The 21,625-nt window shown below is 45.2% G+C and overlaps 1 protein-coding gene across 5 annotated transcripts in view; it reads right to left on the bottom strand.

The window, feature by feature from the left end:
* NRXN3 (neurexin 3) overlaps nt 1-20,526 on the bottom strand; it is a 609,682-nt gene extending 589,156 nt beyond the window's left edge. Inside the window, exon 1 of one of the 5 annotated variants that reach the window (XM_061429595.1) lies at nt 18,955-20,526. In XM_061429595.1, the coding sequence (XP_061285579.1) occupies nt 18,955-19,192 (238 nt within the window). In that variant the 5' untranslated portion in view covers nt 19,193-20,526. The remainder of the gene's footprint in view (nt 1-18,954) is intronic. The other 4 variants (XM_061429596.1, XM_061429593.1, XM_061429592.1 and 1 more) reach the window with 4 other exon arrangements.
* Between the last annotated feature and the right edge of the window lie 1,099 nt (nt 20,527-21,625).

The raw sequence follows: 21,625 nt of genomic DNA, 5'->3' as shown, positions 1-21,625 counted from the left end.
ATTCTGATTCCTACTTGGAAATATTCCTCCTTTCAATGTCTCTATCCTGTGTGTGTGTGTTAGTCCCTCGGTCATGTCTGACTCTTTGCGACCACATGGACTGTAGCCCACCAGGCTCCTTTGTCCATAGGATTTTCCAGGCAGGAATACTGGAGTGGGTTGCCATTCCCTTCTCCAGGGGATCTTCCCGACCCAGGGATCGAACCTAGATTTCCTGTACGGCAGGCAGATTCTTTACTGTCTGCGCCACCAGGGAAGCCCTTGTCTCTATCCTCAGGTCAGTTTAGTCACTCAGTTCTGTGTGACTTTCTGCGACCCCATGGACTGCAGCACGCCAAGCTTCCCTGTCCATCACCAACTCCCATAGCTTGCTCAAACTTATGTCCATCGAGTCGGTGATGCCATCCAACCATCTCCTCTGCAGTCATCCCCTTCTCTTCCTGCCTTCAATCTTTCTCAGCATCAGAATCTTTTTCAGTGAGTCAGTTCTTCACATCAGGTGGCCAAAATACTGGAGTTCAGCTTTGGCATCAGTCCTTCCAGGGAATATTCAGGACTGATTTCCTTTAGGATTGACTGGTTTGATCTCCTTGCGGTCCAAGGGACTCTCAAGAGTCTTCTCCAACACCACAGTTCAAAAGCATCAATTATTCAGTGCTCAACTTTATCTCTATTCTGGTGGTGGTGGTGGTTTAGTCGATAAGTCAGGTCCGACTCTTGTGACCCCATGGACTGTAGCCCACCAGGCTCCTCTGTCCATGGGATTCTCCAGGCAAGAATACTGGAAGGGGTTGCCATTTCCTTCTCCATATCTCTATCCTACCTGGGTCCTTATTACCTTTATTTTGATGATGGCAACAGTGTGCTAATTAGTCCTTCCAAATTCAGTCTCTTGTCATACCAATTTATCCTACATGGCACTACCAGAGTAAACTAATTTTATTTTTAAGCTAATCATTTATTCATCAAGTGTGCATGATCATCTGTTGGTTACACTCCCAGCCATTGTTCTTGGAGCAAAAACAGATGTGATTTCTGACTAAGGCTGGCAGATTAACAAACCATGGGATACCCATTTAAATTTGGGTTACAGAAAAATAACCAAAAATATGTAGTATAAATATGTCCTAAATATTGCATGGGACATATTGATACTTCAAAATTTTAAAAAGATGGTCATTTATGTAAATATCAAGTTTAATTGGACATCTTGCATTTTGTTTTCTTAATCTCATGACCCTATCTGACCCCAGTGGAATGCTCAATCCATCTGGGGAAATAGCTATTGATCAAATAATCTTACAACTAAGTAAGAAGCAGCAACAAGAGGAGAGTTCCAGAAGGTTATGAGAACCTTTATTTGGGGAATTTGAATTTCCCAAGGAAGTGGAATTAGGCCAAGATTTAATGAAGTTTGTGTTAGGAAATATAGTCAGAGATAAGCAGGGTGAAGGCTAGGGGTTAGTTTTTGTTCTAGTTACAGAGGGAATGGTGTGATCTGATTGGACTTCACCCTGTAGGCTGGGGGAAGCTTATGGGAGAATGGTGTGATCAGACTGGTACATGAGATGGATGGGGTATGGATAGAAGGGACGACCAGAGGATTAGTAAGGTCTGATATTTTCTTGGGTTCCAAAATCACTGTGGACGGTGACTGCACCCATGAAATTAAAATTAAAAGATGCTTGTTCCTTGACAAACCTAGACAATATATTAAAAAGGAGAGACTTGACATTGCCTACAAAGGTCTGTATAGTCAGAGCTATGGTTTTTTCCAGTAGTCATGTACAGATGTGAGAGTCGGATAATAAAAATGGCTGAGCACCAAAGAAATGATGCCTACAAATTGTGGTGCTGGAGAAGATTCTTGAGAGTCCCTTGGACAGCATGGAGATTCAACCAGTCCATCCTAAAGGAAATCAACCCTGAATATTCAGTGGAAAGACTGATGCTGAAGCTGAAGCTCCAATACTCTGGCTACCTGATGCCAAGAACTGACTCACTGGAAAAGATCCTGATGCTGGAAAAGATTGAAGGCAGGAGGAGAAGGGGATGACAGAGGGTGAGATGGTTGGATGGCATCACCGACTCAATGGACATGAGTTTGAGTAAGCTCCGGGAGCTGGTGATAGACAGGGAGGCCTGGTGTGCTGCAGTCCATGGGGTCGCAAAGAGTTGGACACGACTGAGCGACTGAACAATGAAAAAGGTCCGTAAATGAGGTTGCTGCAACTATCCGGGTGACATGGTTGAAATTGCTGTGAGGATGGAAAGGATAGATCTCCATACTTTAAAAAGAGTTTGTAACCACACTGTAAGCCTTTGAGTGTAGGATCCACGTTTCAATTGTCCACTATAAAGCATAGCCCAGGTCCTTGCCTTGCTCATTATAAGTATTTAATGAGTGCCAAGCTCAGTGAAGGTGCATCACAATTCCCTAACTATGCTTCTGCAAGTGCTCTTTTCTTTGCTGTTCTCCTCTATCTTTTTACCAGAAATTCCCCACAAGATACTCAGTCATGCAAAGCAGGGCAGTGGACAGAAACTGGGTGTCAGTTTCTGCCCTGTCACTGAATACTTGAATGACTTCAGCCAAGACATTTACACTCCTTTAGTCCTGATTACATCAGCTTAAAAAAAAAAAAGGTGGGGGGGGGGACAAATAGCAATTCTACTACTTGTCCTCCTGCTGCATAGAGCTGTGGCAAGGATCAAAATAGATTTTGCATTTTCTCTGCGACAATGTAAAACATTCTATAAAAATCAAGTAACTTTACAAAAATATACCAAAACTATGTCAACCACAAGGCAGAACTGGCCAAAATGTTGAATACTGATTTCTTGTGCACTCTCTAAAATGGAATGAATTGAAAACATATCACCCTTTTGTACATAATACATAATTACCTGCTACACAGTACAAAATTTACTACATCATTGATTTAAAATGCATATTGAACACTTAATGTGTGCAAAAAAAACCAAAATTGTACTGGCCAGCCAGGGGAACTGAAGCCCAAACAATCACAGGAAAACAAATTGTCCTGCTCCTGAGAGTCATCCTTCTAAATGACATTTGGATACCTCCTTTTCTGGGCCAATTGTACATTTTTCTTCTCAAGGCAAGCCATCTTGAGTCAAGAGCTCCTTGGGTAGTTAATGGTGTCTTGTGATGAGCCTTAAAACTCTCCTCTCATTTTACTCTTGATTAAAAAGAAAGGAAGCTCAAGATCTAAGCCCTTGCCTGATTTATACTCAATTTAATTTCTCCCTTTCTCTTTTTCTCTTTCCTTTCACTGGATGAAACCTTCCATGTAATTAGGCTTGAAAGCTCTCATCAAACCGTTTGATTGAACTGTGGCACACTGAGTTTCCCTTCCAGGCTGCCGGGGCAGAGAGAGAGTGGGGACCCAGATAGGGACCGGTGGCTGGGACGGACTAAGGACCGGGCTCTGTGATGATGGCGAGGAAGGAAACTCACGCGAGTGTCTGGAGTAACCTGGCTCTCAGGATCTTGGATCCTTCCTTGCTGATGTATTCCCTCAGCTGTACCAGAGACCATCTCAATCTCCTTACTCACAGCAAAACACGGGACACCTGGAAAGCTTTGGGCTCTAACACTACCTGTGGTGTAGCTCAGTGAGGACTAGTGTTTCCGTTTTAACTTGCCTCTAATCCGAAAAGTGTGATTTGGGAAGCCAGGCTGTCCAAGTTTCTCTGTATGAGAAACAATTTGATTGGAAAAGGTTGCTACAGACCTCTTCCTACTCCGTCGTTTGATAATTTCACACATGCAAAACAGCTTTTAAGGCCAATGAAGAGCTTTCATCAGAATACTCCTTTAGGAGCATTGCCCCAGGGCCTGAAGAACATAGTGTTCAGGTGGTAGCTCTGTTTCTAAGTGGCTGAGTGCCTTGTGCAGGGAAATAAAGGATCGCTATCTCAACACTATCTCAAAAGAGTGTTCTTTATGATAGCTGGTCTGAAAGTGAAAGTTGCTCAGTCGTGTCCAGCTGTTTGCGACTCCACAGATGTATAGTCCATGGGATTCTCCAGGCCAGAATACTGGAGTGGGTAGCCTTTCCCTTCTGCAGGGGATCTTCCCAACCCAGGGATCGAATCCAGGTGTCCCGCATTGCAGGCAGATTCTTTACCAGCTAAGCCACAAGGGAAGCCCAATAGCTAGGCTAATAGATTCAAAATAACTGACAGATGATTGGGATGGCAGTACATGCACATACAATGAGTCCCTGGCCTCTAAAACCCAATAAATAAATCACTTGAAAGACAGGGACTGGCTATGGAGGGCCAGGTCTCCAGGTTTCCATTCCTATCTCACACTAACACCATCCTTTCCTTAAATTATAACCAACATGTTAACATGAGCTCTGTGACGCAACACACTGGTAAATGACATCCGAGCTATAAGGGAGAGATACTGAAACATGTCTATGTCGACCACGTGCAGCAGGCCTAGGCCTCATGTCTGTTCTGTACGTGCCAGGTCAGGTACTAAGTAGGTTGCTCTCAAGGCCTTTATGCTACATCACACTTTTCAGTTCACACATTCACCCACATGTGTATGTACACATACACATCACTCAGTCTGAAAACCACTGACACTCTTGAAATAGTCACTTCATTAGTTTATCCTCATAATTCACACACTTCTGCCATATGTATGTAGGTCCAGGAATAAAAGTACATTCAAAGGTAATAAGAGCAAAGAGGTATCTTAGAAATCGTCAAGATTGTGCCTGTTAGTCCTGACAGGAAGATGAATACCAAACTTGTCAAGATAAAGATGGCAGGTTACTTCAAGATTAATCACAATTCTCCCCTTTTGCAGGCAAGAACTAAAACCAGGAAGGTTGGTGGTCTGCTTAAAACTATAACTTGAGGAAAAACCTTTGTGATGGAAACCAAACTTCCTGATAAATGACTTTCTTACAGTGAATAAAAAATGAGGTGGGTGAATCACAAATGGCTCTGTTATCAATAGAAGTGTCCCTCACTCTCAGGCCCTTAATTGAATATGTAACCATTCCCTGCTAGCTGACTGTGGAACTTATCTGAATTTCCAAAGGCTGCTTCAGAAAGCACACATAATTTTCTATAATACAATAGGACTTGTGAACACAGGGATGTGTTCTGATCGGGTGTTCTCAATACCAGGGAACAGGTTGTATGTTTGCGAAGATTACTTGACCTAAAAGTTCAACATAGTTAGTCCTCTCCTCCTTGTCTGTGGGTCTCTTATCCACAGATTCAAAGAACATTGGATTGAAAATATTTGGGAAAAAAGTTCCAGAAAATTCAAAAAAGCCAAACTTGAATTTTCTGCGCAAAGGCAAAATTTGTATAGTATTTACATTGTATATACAACTATTTGCATAGCATTTACATTGCATTATATCCCTGGAGAGGCAAGTGGCAACTCACTCCAGTATTCTTGCCTGAGAAATCGCATGGACAGAGGAGTCGGGTAGGCTACAGTCCACAGGGTTGCAAACAGCTGGACCCGACTTAGCGACCAAACAACAAAAACAACACATTGTATTCGGTGTTATGAGTAACCTTGGGGATGATTGAAATGATACAGGAGAATGTGTATGGGTTAAGGTAATATGCAAAAACTGCACTGTTTTATTGAAAGGACTTGAGTATCTGCAGACATTCATACCTCATGGGTGTCTTGGAACCAATCCCCATGGATATTGAGAGGAACTGTAGATTAAAGGGGTTAACTGCTAAGTGAGTGGAAAAACTTGAGGTAAATTGCTTATTTCTCTGAGACTCAATTTCTTTTCCTATAAATTCATAGTAGTAATGGGCATCCCTGGTAGCTCAGACAATAAGGAATCCACCTGCAATGCAGGAGTGAAAGTGCAAGTCGCTCAGTCGTGTCCGACTCTTTGCGACCTCGAGGACTGTAGCCTACCAGGCTCCTCCCTCCATGGGATTCTCCAGGCAAGAGTACTGGAGTGGGGTGCCATTTCCTTCTCCAGGGGATCTTCCCGACCCAGGGATCGAACCCGGGTCTCCCGCATTCCAGGCAGACGCTTTAACCTCTGAGCCACCAGGGAACCCAGGTTCAATTCTTGGGTCAGGAAGATCCCCTAGAGAAGGAAATGGCAACCCACTCCAGTATTCTAGCCTGGAGAATCCCATGGACAGAAGAATCTGGTGGGCTACAGTCCATGGGGTCACAAAGAGTCAGACGTGACTGAGTATTTTGTGCGTGTAATTTTAATAATGGTACCTACCATGAAGGATGTTGGTAAAGATTAAATGAATAAAGCTAAAGCATTTAGTTTAGTGCCTGATTGTAATTTACAAGAAGCCCATACTTGGTCATTCAGATGACCAAAATACACTTCTCATATGTATTCATTCTTCATCCACACTTCTGGGATCACAGCTTTCAAAACCCCCAGAATTTTTGGTAAGCACCTTAGGAGCTGGGGTTAGGGGGGAGTGAGTAGGGCCAACCTGGTAATTAGAGGGTTGAAACTTTCAGTCCCACCCCCAACCTCCTAGAGGGGCTAGAGGTTGAATCAATCACAAATGGCCAATGTTTTAATCAATTATGCTAATGTAATGAAGTCTCCAAAAGACTGCTAAAGGAGTGGGTCCAGATGGGGAATACATGGAGAATTGGGGAGAGGGGCTCACCTGGAAAGGGCGTACCTTGCAGAGAATTAGATGTTCTAAGACCTTCAGGAGAGGGTCAGGTACATTCAAAGATTTGGGAAAAAAAGTGAATAATAATAATAATTATTAAAAATAAAGTAAATACAACTGCCATTTTTCTAAAAGCACAAAGATATCTCCTTTCTTGGGTTTATTTTTTCTAAGATTGAATTGACAGAAGTGAACACCCAAAGATGTCCATCAGAGTTCATGTCAAGAGATACACAATAATTGGTTCAAGGAAAAGATAAACAATAAAACCTTGACTATCTAAGTCACTCACAGGACCCTCCTCCCACCTAAACTATTCAGAAGGCCAAATTTTCCCAAGAGCTGAGATTTAACCCTTTAATCATCTTTTCAAACTTTTAAAAAATCAGAATGCTGCTAAAATTGACCAGAAGAATCCAGGAGAGTCTTGCTTTATCTATGAGCTAGTCGTTCAGTCCCTTGGACTGCAAGGAGATCCAACCAGTCCATCCTAAAGGAAATCAGTCCCGAATATTCATTGGAAGGACTGATGCTGAAGCTGAAACTCCAATACTTTGGCCACCTGATGCAAAGAACTGACTCATTTGAAAAGACCCTGATGCTGGGAAAGATTGATGGCAGGAGGAGAAGGGGACGACAGAGGATGAGATGGTTGGATGGCATCACCAACTCAGTGGACATGAGTTTGAGTAAACTCCGGGAGTTGGTGATGGACAGGAAGGCCTGGCGTACTGCAGTCCACGGGGTTGCAAAGAGTCAGGCACGACTGAGCGACTGAACTGAATGAGCTGAGTTGTTCACAAGGGCCTTTCAGCCTTTATTAAAACCAGGGCTTCAAAGCAATGGGCTTTATTCTATTAGTTACCACTTATAAAGAAGCCCCAAAGACGTTGCCACCTATCCCTACTTGCTCGTGATAAGTCTAGGACTTGAGACCTGGAATTAAGTGGATAATGGAAACACACTGAAATTGCTGACCTTTTGTCTACAGCCACTGAAGCAAGGCCAAGCCTGGGGAAGACTAGTTCCTCCTTGCTAGTCACTGCCCCTACTGCAAAGACAAGTATCTCCCCACGTCCACATTCCCGAAGCTGACAGACACACCAGTGCACTTTGGCAAGTCTTGCGTGCTCCTCATAAAAGGAGTTCTTTGTATGGCAACTGCAAATTTTAAAAAGGGCTCATTTCACCTGGGTGTCATGGGCTGATTATTCCTTCCTCCTTGTTTGAGCTCTGCAGACAGCCAGATCCTGCCTAGCTCCTCCTCCTTCCCTTCTTTGACAACATCAAATGCCAAAGGTGCAAAGCAAATAAATGTTAAGTAAAACACCGACACTGGTTCAGTTTAATGCTGGGCTCTGTCAACTCGCTCCACTGCCTAGCAACCGTGGTGGCTCACCCCAAGTTCATTTTCATTTTAATGTGCTCCACACAGAAAAGCCACCTAAATAGATACCCCCAGTTCTGAAGCATATAATCTCTAAACTACAGGAACGGGCGGATCATTTCCATTAGTTTCTTCTGTAGCGAAAACCACAATTTGCACCCAAAGTGTGTAATTATATTCAAATTCTGAAAGACTGCCTCGGAAACAGTTGAAATTCATAGTTTGGGGGAAAGACACTCAGGAGTAGATACCATTATGGTTTAATGTGGGAAGGGGGAGTGACAGGAATATTCCAAAACAGTAAAAAGAATTTAAAAAAGGGGGGGTGGGTGAGGACAGTATCTGAGAAAAGATGGCTTTCAGGATTCTGGAGGTTTTATGTTCAGAGCTACTCAACTGTGAGTGACCAAGGGGAGGGAACCAGGACAAAGAAGGTGTCCCTGAGCAATACCTGAGTTGTGGCTTCAGATGGAAAACAGGGACAGGTGAGTACACAGGCCATTTCCCACCTGCTTTTAGGACATGAGACCCAACCAGGAGAGGACATGTCTCCTGGCATGGGAACCAGCCTGAATCTGAGCCCTTTCTCACACTAAGGTCTCCCATACAGAATACCTGTCAGCTACAAATTGACACTTGCCATTGAGACTTGCCATCTACCTCCACAAAGATTAAATCATGAGCTGCTACAGCTGCTGATTTCAACACTCTCTGAAAGGATTTCAGGGTGGGGAGCAGCAATGAGGCATTCTGTGCTCAGAGGAGCCTGGCGGAACAGGTCTTCAGATAGTCTGACATTCTCAGGAGCCGGTGTTACGAGTCCAGTGCTTCTATCTCCTCCCATCTAGAAAAGCGTGGTGACACGTGCTTCTTGTGACTAGCAGTCATTTTCATGAGACTGGCAGAAACTTTCTGGAAAAATATGTGCTTGATCGCCTGTATTCTCCCTTTACCAAAATCACACACATACTGACCATTCCCCCAGAGTTTCTCAGAAATATCTGAGATGCTGATTCCAGGGCTGTACTCCTCATTTTGCATGCCATGCCAAGTTGCTTCAGTCCTGTCTGACTTTCTGCAACCCTATGACTTTAGTCCACCAGATTCCTCTGTCCATGGGATTCTCCAGGCAAGAAAACTGGGGTGAGTTGCTATGCCTTCCTCCAGGGGATCCTCCTGACCCAGGGCTCCTGCCTGCCAATGCAGGAGTTGTCAGAGACTTGGATTTGATCCCTGGGATGGAAAGATACCCTAGAGAGGGGCATGGCAACCCACTCCAGTATTCTTGCTTGGATAATCCCATGGACAGAGGAGCCTGGCAGGCTATGGTCCATGGGATCACAAAGAGTCAGACAAAACTAAAGTGACTTAGCACACATACTCCTCGTTTTGACCCCAAATAAAACTTAACTCACAACTCTCACACTGTACATATTGTTTTAAGTCAACATACCCAAGAATCACACCTCTTAGCACAAAGCCAGATACCTATTAAAAGAATATGTAGGAAACATTAATTTTTACAAAGGCCAGAAAAATCCAATGCTGTCAGAATCCATTCCTATAGGACTTCATCTGGTTAAGGAGAAGAGGGCAACAGAGGATAAGATGATTGGATGGCATCATTGACTCAATGGACATAAATTTGAGCAAACTCTGGGAGATAGTGGAGGAGATGGAAGCCTGGCATGCTGCAGCCCATGGGGTCACAAAGAGTTGGACATGAGTTGGTGACTGAACAACAAGGGACATCAATCTGAAGCAAAGCATCTTGGGGAGATGAGAAGTCAGCCTCTATGTTGTAGAGTAAAAGACAGGTGATGGATGTCACATCATATTGCCCAGGTTCCCACATGATTCTGATACTGACTGATGCCCTTGGCTAAGACCCCACTTTGGCCATATGGGACATCAGGTGATCAGATAATCCCTAAGCTCGCTGCGTTTGTTGTCTACTTCTTGAGATGATGGGCTTCCTAGGAGAGCAAAAAGGTCAAGAGCTCTGTAGTCAGAACCAGCTCTGAAGCCTGGATCTATCCCCAGCCTACTTTGGTCCTACTTAAGCTCTCTGAGTCTCATCATTTTTATTTATGAAATGGGAGTAACCTTATTAGGGTCAAGGATTGTGAGGATTAAATGAAACCATATATATAAGGCATTGGAAGAGAGCCTGGCACACAAGAGGTGTGCATGAGATGCTGGCGTGTGATCCGAGCAACTCTTTCTCAAAACTCTAAGTAGAAATAAACCACCTGTTCTTTATAAACTCAGTTGTCATTCTGCCCCCTGCCCTGATAACGGTTAAACACAGCAGAGCATTTTAAACACAACGCAGAGCTCCTTTCTAGTACTGAAAAGGTATGTTTAAATGAAAGTGGCATTCTTTCTGTCTCAGCATGACTCTTTACTGAAGTTGGATCACGGGCTTTATAACATCACAGCGAGCCCCCCTTGTACATTATGCTGCTTCTATCAGAGGGGAAAAGAGAAAACCCGGCTGCAGCTTTGGCATAAGATAGTATCAGAGTCAAGAAAACAGAGCTATAAAATACTGGCAGACCTACGGAACTTAGACAGGTTGAAGATACACAGTGGGGTCTTTAAAGATGTACAGATTGGAGAATCATGCCATCCTAGTGCTGAGATCCATTTGGGGAGATCATTTCACTCAACCCTAGTATCGCACAAATGAGGGAAAAATGAAAAGGACAATTTTCCTCAGCTACAGTATTAAGACTCAAACACACTACATGCGACACAGAAAACTATGGGTAAGAGAAAGGAGAATACAGCTTAGAAAATCAACATGTCTAAATGTCTAAGTGATAACAGATTAATACATTTTTTAAAAAATGCCATATCCAGAGTCACAGAGTCAGGGAGAAAGCAAGGAGTAAAATCTATGATCAGCACAATATCCCTTCCATAAGAATTCTGGTTCCAAATTTGGGATCTATAGTCCACTCTAAGGACTCCACCATAAAAATACACTCTCAACTTCTCTATGACCTTTGAGTCCTGGTAAGGAAATGTTTCAGAAATGACATTAGAAGAAGTTTTCCACTTCCAGATCTGAAAATAGTTGTTTAAAAAGACCTGTTCTTTCCCCTCATATAAGCTAGATTAAACACTCTAGTTTTTGATGGATATGGAGCAGTATATAGTGGTATTTAAATTCTGCACAAGTTTGCTAGAGAAGAAGGTCCAGTTCTAAATTTCCAAAATGGTCTCAGAATATTTCCTGGAGGCCTCTCCCCTTGTGCTTCACTGAGCTTCTAAACCATTTGCTATAATTTGTTATTCTAGGCTAAAATTCGCCAGCATAGATTTATACCTAAGAAGACAGTTACCAAGAGGAGCAAGATGACCCCACGTGCTATCTTCTTTTAGTGCCATAAACAAGGAAGTACATGGTAAGATTTTTCTCCTATTTCCCTTTCCTTGCCTTGGAGGCAGAAAGTGTTGCTACAGATAAGAAATGAAGAAAGCCAGTACTTACATGTTGTTAACTTCAATCTACCAACCTGCAAATAGTCAACACTGAAGCTGGATTTTATGCAAAGAATTGAAAGAGTATTATCATTAATCTATTCCCATAACAAGTTTCATCTGTACACAAAAATTAAGGAAAGCACAACTTGTTTAATTTTTCATACGATTCTGTGATACGTGTATGGTAAGTATTATTAATGCTATTCCCAGTTAAAAGATGAAAATACTGAGTCTTAATCAAGTCAACTGACTTATCGAAGGCTCCCAAGCGACAGGCAAAGACTGAGACCTATTTCCTCCAACTCTAATCTTGTAGTGACTGTTCCCAAACCCACCTAACAGTACCCTGCACCTCAGAAGTGCATCATCATCTACCTGTCAACCTTATTAGCACACGTTCTCAAAATCATTTTTCAGAAATACATGAATACAAAAAGAAAATTCATTCCCTTTCCCCAAAGAGGTGAATATGTTGCTTGGGATTTATATCAGCAAGGGCATAATAACTGCAACATATTTTCTCAATTGTCTCCCATGAAATATACAGTTTCCTTCATGTGAGTTTAAAATACAGTTTCATGAAAGAAATTCAATGCAAAAACACCGAAATTGACATAGTTTTAAATGGACATACTTTTTTCCAAATATTCATAAAAGTATTCATACTTATTAAATTCATTTCTTCTTCACTGAAGGGTGAGGTGTGCAAACAGTTGGCAATATGTGTCTTGAGAGAGGAAAAGAGTGAGTCACCGTAGCTGATTAAAGGGAGTCCCTGGAAGAGAAGGGGTGTCAGGCCTGGATGGCAGCTGGTCTCAGCAGAGAGCCCTGGAGGGTGGGCACTGAAGTCTGTCTACAGAGCATGTGTCTGGAGTCAGGCAGGATCAGCCAGTCTGCACAATCAAGGTGGAGGCTCCATCACACGAAACAAAGAGAAAAGCAAACACAAGTTTCACTAAAGTCACTGGTGTTGCTGTCTCCATATATGTAAGTAGGATTCTTCCCAAGGAGGTTCCATCTTATCAGTTTTGTAAATCGCTACCATTGTCATCGAAGGTTTACTTTTCCCCGGAGATGCTCTGCACAGTACATGTTTACTTTACAATAACTGGATCCTGGGGGTGGGGAAGGAGGAGTACTATGAGCTGACCTGTATGCCCCACAACATTCATATGTTGAAGCCTAGACCTCCAGGACTTCAGATCATGACTATATTTGGAGGAAGGGCCTGTAAAGGGGTACATGCATACATGCATGCACTCTTGGTCATGTCTGACTCTTCACGACCCCATGGACTGTAGCCCACCCGGATCCTCTGTCCATGGGATTCTGCAGGCAAGAATACTGGACTGGGTTTCCACTTTCTTCTCCAGGGGATCTTTCCCACCCAGGGATTCAACCTTTGTCTCTTGAGTCTCCTGCAATGGCAGGAGACTTCTTTACTGCTGAACCACCTGGGAAGCTCATTTAAAGGGGGTGATTAACTTAAAATGGGGCTCTGAGTGAAACTTAATCCACTCTGACCAGTATCCTTATCAGCAGAGGAAATTCGGACACACAAGGAAACATCAGAGATGAGTGAACACGGAGGACAGACCCCGGAGGGGACTCAGCAAGAAGGCGGCCGTCTGCAAGCCAAGGAGAGAGGCCTCAGAAATCAAGTCTGCCAAAACCAAAAGGTTGGACTTCCAGCCTCCAGATCTGTGAGAAAATACATTTCTGTTGTTTAAGCTACCCAGTCTATGAATTTTTTTTTATGGCGGCCCTAACAAAATAATATAAGAAAGGAAGTATGATTACGTTCAAGTTTTATCTTAAGAAATTTGCCTCTCTCCGTGATTACACAGGGTTCTAGTGAAAAAAGCTTTCTGAGGTCTGATCAATTCACTCATTAAAATGTAAAGCACAATATGTTATGTCTTCCAGACAACAAAACAATAAAGATCTTACTACTGAATTTCAGCCATCAGCCAGTTCGGTAAAGGGTTTATTTTTCCTGAAAAGGAACTGTTCCAATTTCCTCTTCTCTTTTCCTTAGGATATGGCAGCCCTTACCTCCATCGCCCACTCCGACAAAGATTTATATTAAAAGTCCTAAAGAAATATACACTAGGATAGTATAATCCTCCTACACTGGCCTTTCAAGAACAATTTAATCTCCAAAGCAACCACTTGCCAGCAAACTTTAGAGACACCAAACAAAGCATCTAGAGAAGAGAGAGAAAGAGAAGCCAATTTAATTAATTCATCACTAAGGCCAAAGACATATAAATCTTACCATTTTATCTGTCAACCAACACTCTGAATTATTCAGCAGTCTGAATCCCAAGAAGGGAGGGAGAAAGAAAATGGTTAGAAAGCAGCTGGCTGAGCAATAGAAAGTGCTAAACAGATCAGAGCAAAACAAGCCCCAAGTCTGGAAAAACTTCAGAGATGGAACTGTGTGACAATGAATGAGAAGCATCATTTCCTACAAGAAAGACTCCTGGCTAATGGATCACAAGGGAGACTACTACCACCACCTTTGCTAAGATGATTCAAAGAGGACTTACCTACACACACAGACACACACAGACACACACACAGACACACACACACAGACACACACACACAGACAGAGACACACAGACACAGAGACACACACACAGACAGACATACACACAGAGACACACACACAGACAGACACACACAGACAGAGACACACACACACAGAGACACACACACAGAAACACAGAGACACACAGACACACACACAGACACAGACACACAGACAGAGACACACACACACAGAGACACACACACAGAAACACAGAGACACACAGACACACACACAGACACAGACACACACACAGAGACACACACACAAAGACACATACACACACACACAGAGACACACAGACACACACACACACACAGAGACACACACACAGACACACACAGACACACACACAGAGACACACACACAGACAGACACACACAGACAGAGACACACAGACACAGAGACAAACACACAGAAACACAGAGACACACAGACACACACACAGACACAGACACACACACAGAGACACACACACAGACAGACACACACAGACAGAGACACACAGACACAGAGACACACACACAGAAACACAGAGACACACAGACACACACACAGACACAGACACACACACAGAGACACACACACAGACAGACACACACAGACAGAGACACACAGACACAGAGACACACACACAGAAACACAGAGACACACAGACACACACACAGACAGACATACACACAGAGACACACACAGACAGACACACAGACAGAGACACACAGACACAGAGACACACACACAGAAACACAGAGACACACAGACACACACACAGACACAGACACACACACAGAGACACACACACAAAGACACACACAGACATACACACACACAGAGACACACAGACACACACACACACAGAGACACACACACAGACAGACACACACAGACACAGAGATACACACACAGAAACACACACAGACACAGAGACACACACAGACACACAGACAGACAGACACACACAAACACACAGAGGTTTCTGGTCAAGAGGCTTTCTTCTAATACCTTGCGGTGTATTTTTTTCTTTTACAAAAAAACTGAGTTTTATGCCCCCAAATGCCTAAAGAGCCAGAAAGCTCTGCTATTTTGTGGAAAGCAAAGTAGAAGTCACATATTAAGTACACTTAGGCTCCTAAGAGCACACTTTTTTTAAACTGTAAGTACTGAGACACTTTTAAGTGGAGGCGCATTGGACTTCTTAAAGGTGGGAGACAGGGAAAAGACACATAAAACTATACGGCCCATGCACGCTCAGTCGCTAGGTCGTATCCGACTCTTTGCAGCCTCATGGAAGCCAGCCTGCCTGGGTCCTCTGTCCATGGGATTTTCCAGGCAAGAATACCGAAGTGAATGGCCATTTCCTTCTCCAGTTATATGTCCCACAGCACTAAATTACCTAGGAGCTTCAACAAGCATGACATAGAAGTGTGAAAATAAAGATGAGAAAGAAAAATACCTGAAGGGATATTTTGAATAACAGAATACTGTAAATTTGCATTTCACAAGGGATGTGTAGATTTCATACTAGTTAATTTGGTTGGGTATCTGGATCCTTGTCCCATCCCTCCTATTTTTGAAATTTATACAAGCATTTATCTTTCACAGATGATCCAAATACTTCTGAAATTATTCCATGCTGAACAATACAATGTCATATTTAGTTTTCTATCCTTAGCAGGTTACACACAGCCTAGCACATAGTAAATACCCAATAAATGTTAGTTCAGTAGAAGACAGCACGTAAGGAAGCAACAAGCCTCAGAGAAGGGACTGAGTAATGGGTGAAAGCTTACTAGACTCCAAGTGAGAAGAGAGTTCATTCTATTCAGAGACACAATTTTCACCTAAAACTATTTTGCATACTCCAGCAGGGGTGAGCTTAGTCTTCCCAGCTTATAAAGAAGCTCAGCCCACTCTAGGCTGCCCTGGGATCAAGATTTTAGGCAAAATCTATACATAGTAAATTTTTTAAAGAACAGAATCAAGCCTGGGTAGATGATCAGCTGTTTGGAGGATTTCTCTTTCTTCCATCTGTTTTTGTGTGAGTTTCACTATAGGATAGGAGGTTTTAGACAAAGGGGGTGCTCATTAACAGGGCAGATCTGAGGACCTCCAGCTTCTCAGGAAATGGACAAAGGGAACAAGGGTAGAATAAAAAAAAAATAAAAGAAAGAAAAAAAACATCTCCTTGAGTCCAGAGACCATTATTGGACTCAAGGTCCTAGTATTCATTTATACCAGAATGAAGGACATTTACTTCCTCACAGACAGTAGAAACCGCTGCTTTTAACTCTGGAATCAGGTTGGAGGAAACTGTGAGTAACAACCATTAGCCTCCTACCACCTCCATCCAAAACATTTTTGAAAACAACTGCTGATAGCTAAGGCTTTGTCTTGGATGAGGGGAAGGCAAGGGTACTCCAAGTAAGAATGAGGGACATTAAGGAAGCACTGAGGGCTCTTCTGGTCCTTTCAGGCAGAAGAGGGCACAGCTTAGACATGGGATTGAAGCCAGAGTTTGGGGTGTCTTGTTGCTTACTGCTTCTCTTCATTTCAAGTCCCAAAATATGAATTAAACATGCAAGGAGCCTGCCTAATATAGATGCATCCAGTCTTCAAGCCCAGATCAATGGGATGGGACTTCAGGATTGAAAGGAGATATATAAAGAGTTGATTTTGTGAGCTTCCTTGTCTTCAGTCATGCTAGATTCTTAAGTTCACTGCATTCTACAGCTCTGATGGGAACTGAGGACCTTTTCTAGGATCTCTACTCATTTACTTACTTGGTTCTCCTTTTTCTGTGGCGCCAAATCTTATCAGATGTAGGTTAATGAGAAAGTAGACTGGGAACCAGTTAAGAAGATTTAGAGAGTCCTGAGCAACCAATCAGGGAAGAAATAAAGTAAATAGAGAAGAGTTGTGCTTAACCTGTGCTGGGCTCAACTCCTCTAGGCCCCTCAGCTGACTGAGAGAGGAAGGAGGACAGAGCCAAGGGGACAGGAAGAGATTGACAGATTTAAGAATCCCAGGGAAGTACTGCACATTCCCTCACTTAACTACTTGCTGCTTTTAACTGTTTATATCCCGAACAGAAAGTATAGAGACCCTGCTAGCCTATATAACCTCTAACAAATGCATATCTTCATCTCCCTGCTGATAATTTACACTAATTAGCAAAATTTAGCTAATTATCGCTGAGCATTTCCGTGTTTAATTATGGCTATTAGTAATAGTCTGTCTGGCTTCCTCCATCTCCCACCCCTCTCTTTTCCTTTCTCACCCTTTACAATCCCACCCCCCACTGCCAGTCCCTCTCCTCCTTAGAAACTGAGTTTTTATTTCCATGAAATTGCTTTTGCCTTTTTGGTGGCTGTGGCTCTTTCCTCTATGTTTTTTTTTTTTTTTTTTTTCTTTTCTGAAAGCCTACACCAAAACCCAGCAGGAATTACAGAGAAAACAGCAACCAGATCAAGATCAAGCATTCCCTCCTCCCCACCACCTCCTCTCCACCAACCAGGACAAGCTCTGAGCCGCTTGACGACTCCATCAAATAAAATGTAAAGAAAGAATCAGAGCGAGAGGACGTGCTGGCATTTTCTCCATGTGCTTCCACTTAACACTACAGCCAGCACTGCACAGAGCAGGAACCCAGGGCCTGGAGGCGGTGGGAAGAACGGACGTTCCCAGTGGGGTCTGGATGTGACAGGTCTTCAAAATACACGCTAGGGCAGGGGACCTCCAGGGCGGTTCGCTCTCGCTGCTCCCCAAAGGGCTGCTCCTGCAGGTGGGCTCTGTGATCCCTGGTCTCCTCGCCGTCAGAGTGGAGTGCATAGTAAACAAATAACGAAGCTCTCGTCTTCAGAACAGTTTACTACAGCAAGCGCCACCCTCCGCGGCAGACATCACCCTCTTTCTTCAGAGGTAGCCTGCTCAAAGCTGAGTTGTCATTTTAAGAGCCAGAGATCTCCTCTTTCACTCGCTATGCAAGGAGGGTCGTTTAGAGCAAAACACATCACACTTGCATGGTGTGAACAAGCCCACCCATGCTACCCTTAGTGGAAACAAATTCCCATCAGAGGGAGATTGAAGTGGCAACAGTTTACACTTGGGTAAATTATAAATGGACTTTGCCTTATCTTATGCATTGCCTCCTCCTAGGTAGTTAGCAATATTAGGGGTATAATTTTCATCATAGCTGCTCTCTCCATCTGACATGTGGATAAACTTAAAGCTGTGCACATGAACAGTTTAATAACCACTGGTTATTAAAAAAATATTTTCTGCCTCTCTACACTCAGCTACTTTCCCCCACTCCCCAACCTTAACCACTTTATAGCAGTTCAATCAACTTCAGGCTGAAGACATAAGGATTCCTGCTGCCTGCTATTTTCCCAGGACTAGCTTTCCAACAAGATCAGAGAGAAGAAGGGTAAAAACAAGGTGAATGAATGGATTCTCAAAAGTGCAGCACTAGGGACTTATCTGATAAGTTGCCTGCCATCTGTTGGGTGAAGGAAGCAGAGGGTTCCAAAGAGGAGAATACCAGTGCTTGTGCAGCCCTGAATAAGCAAGCCAGCCCAGGTGGGGAGGACCCATTAGAGAAAATGGGAACGGGGCAGAAAACACCAGCTTATAGGGGAAATTGGGCATTTTCTTCCCTCATGCACATGCGATGCTTTTCATGATTTTCAATCCATTTTTTTTCATATTCTTTTCCCACCCTTAACATTACCTGAAAGGCGAGTGGGTTACAGAATTGCTATGCCCCATTAAAAGGATAAAGAGCAGAGAGACCCACCGTGCCCTCCTCGAAGGGAAACAGGGGAGCGATAGATAGAAATAGGCACTGAGTGATGCTTGCTGCCATGGAAATGGTGCTCGTGCTGAGAGTGAGACCCCGGCGAGGAGGAGGAGGAGGCTACATTAGAGGAACTCCACACAGAGCTGACGATACATCCCCAGAAAAGGGACCAGATCCCAAGCGTCCAGGCCGGCCGGCGAGGAGGGCTCCGTCTCGCGTGGATTCTCAGGTGCATGGTCAACGCACAGGACCACCACGGATGGGCAGTTTGAATTCCAGCCAGTGAGGAATAATTAAGTTCATGATGCCCAGGGGCCCATCATAGCAGGAGGAATACTCGCCCGGATTTTGGAAAACAGGGAAGGAATAAGCGTTTTCAAGACAGATGATGGGGGGGAAAAACTACTTAAAAGAAAAAAACAAACATATAAGGCAAAAGCTCCCCTTTCTTGGAGCTGAAATTTACGATGCCAAAATACACCCAGGTATAGCAACCCTCCTAGGGAGCCCCGGAATGCCACACATGTCAGGGGAGGCCCTTCGCAGCTCCTCCTGGTCTCCGCGGGGCACCTCGGGTCAGATGACTTAACTGCACACTCCGGGAAGCCACACGGAGGGAAGGTGGAAATGAAGGAAGAAGAGGAGACGGCAGGAGACCCAAGTAGGTTCAGCTTAGTTTATCCCAACATCCGAGCAGTTTGAACATTTTTTTCCCCCAACTTGGCGAGCGATGCAATGCAGAACTCCCAGGAAAAGGAGGGCTGCAGATGCTGAGAGTTCTTCGCGGGGTCCTCGGAGACTCGGTGGAAGGGCTCCGGGAGGCGGAGGCTGTGAACCCTGCGAGTTCTGGAAGAGCGCCACGGAGCAGCCGCCTGCGGGCCGGGTGTCTCAACGGGATGAAAAGGCAACAGCCGCCGGAGGAAGATAGGAACAAGAACGACCGGAGAGAGAGAGAAGAGGAGGAGGAGGAGGAACCCAGCGCGGAGCGGCCACCCAAACCGACGTGGCCTGGGCGCAGAGAGGCGGGGCGGGAGAGCCGCGAAGGCGCCCGAGGAGGTGCCCGGCGGGCGGCCGAGTTGGCCGGGAGGCGGGCGGGCGCCTGCAAAGCGCGCGGAACCGGGAGGCACAGGTGAAGCGAAGCGAGGAGTTGGGGCGCCAGATTCACGAATGGGCAAGTCGTATGCAAATAGCGCACTCCCGAGAGCAAATCAGGGCAGCCCGAGCGCTCGGCCGAGGGACTGGCTGGCTCGGAGGGAGGAGGGGCCCGAGCGCCCCGGAATCCCGGCCCTCCCCATTCAAGTGCACGCTGGTCTACCCCCCGCGCGAGCTACGCGCGCGCACCAACACCCTGCCTGCTGACGCTCGGCTCCCTACCGGAGGAGTGAGCACAAGCGTGTGTGTGTGTGTGCGCGCCCTGCGCCTTTTGATCGCCGGATCCCTGCTCCTCTCCCAGGCATATTAAGCCAAACTCCGGCAATTGGAAAGGAAACAAACAAACAAACAAACAAAAAACTGCAGGCGGCAGCGAAGGCTGAAGTCGCCCCAGATAGAAATAAAAATCAACCCCTTGAGTCAGCAGGAGCGCCGGAGCGGCTTGCACGCGGTAGTGCCCGAGCGCGCGCGCGCTCCCCCTGGCCTGGTGGTCAGCATCGCGGGGCCACTCTCCGGGGGCGTGCCTCTTTGGGGGCGAAGGGGATACGAGCCCAACCGAGGGGAGAATGGCGGCAGCGCGTCCTGGTTCTCGAAGGTGAAGGCGGCGAGATGGACCCCAGGAGGGTGAGAGGTTTGATGCGCTCCCCCGGGGGAGGCCCTTGGAGAAGGTAGCTCCCACCCCTGGTGGGCAGGATGTTCTGGGAATTCAGGACCCAGGGGTTGGCTGGTCCAAGAACTTCATAAGAGGTGAGGGCTGAGTCGGCTGGCGAAAGAGTGGCTGGTCTGGCCTGCCCTGGCCTTAGAGGCACGCGGCCCCCGGAGAGTAGAGCCTCCGGGCCTCCAGGATTCTGGGCACGAAAAGAGAGTGCGGCTTTTACGTCCAGGCTGAACCTGCAGGGGACAGCGGAGAGGCAGGAAGAAGCTTGGCGGGCCCGCAGTGGCCATCTGTTACTCCAGGAGGAAGCAGACCAGAGCTCGGCCAGCAAACGGTGATGTTCTGGACGAGGCAGCCTCCATCCCACCCCTCACCCCCCAACTTCTCACTACGCTGTTGAGCCAACAGCGTGATACAGAAACCCGACAGCCTCCTGGACTCCCGGGTCTTGGTGTTGCTGCCTCTGACTCCCTCCTTTCCACTCCCCTTAGTTATAAAAGCACAGTATATTTGGGGGTGGGGCGGGGATGGAGAAGTAAGGAAATAATACTTGCTGGTTAAATCACATCATATATACTACAGGACACTTGCTGGTTAAATCATGTCTATATGTCTTCAGTTCTGTTCAGTTGCTCAGTCGTGTCTGACTCTTTGCCACCCCGAGGACTGCAGCACGCCAGGCCTCACTGGTCCATCACCAACTCCTGGAGCTTGCTCAAACTCATGTCCATCGAGTCGGTGATGCCATCCAACCATCTCATCCTCTATCGTCCCCTTCTCCTCCTGCCTTCAATCTTTCCCAGCATCAGGGTCTTTTCCAGTGAGTCAGTTCTACACATCAGGGGGCCAAAGTACTGGAGC

The sequence above is a fragment of the Bos javanicus genome, chromosome 10 (genome assembly GCF_032452875.1).
Source record: "Bos javanicus breed banteng chromosome 10, ARS-OSU_banteng_1.0, whole genome shotgun sequence".
Classification (NCBI taxonomy): domain Eukaryota; kingdom Metazoa; phylum Chordata; class Mammalia; order Artiodactyla; family Bovidae; genus Bos; species Bos javanicus.
The sequence above is the reverse complement of the archived record's forward strand: the minus strand, read 5'-3'. Positions and strand labels throughout refer to the sequence as shown.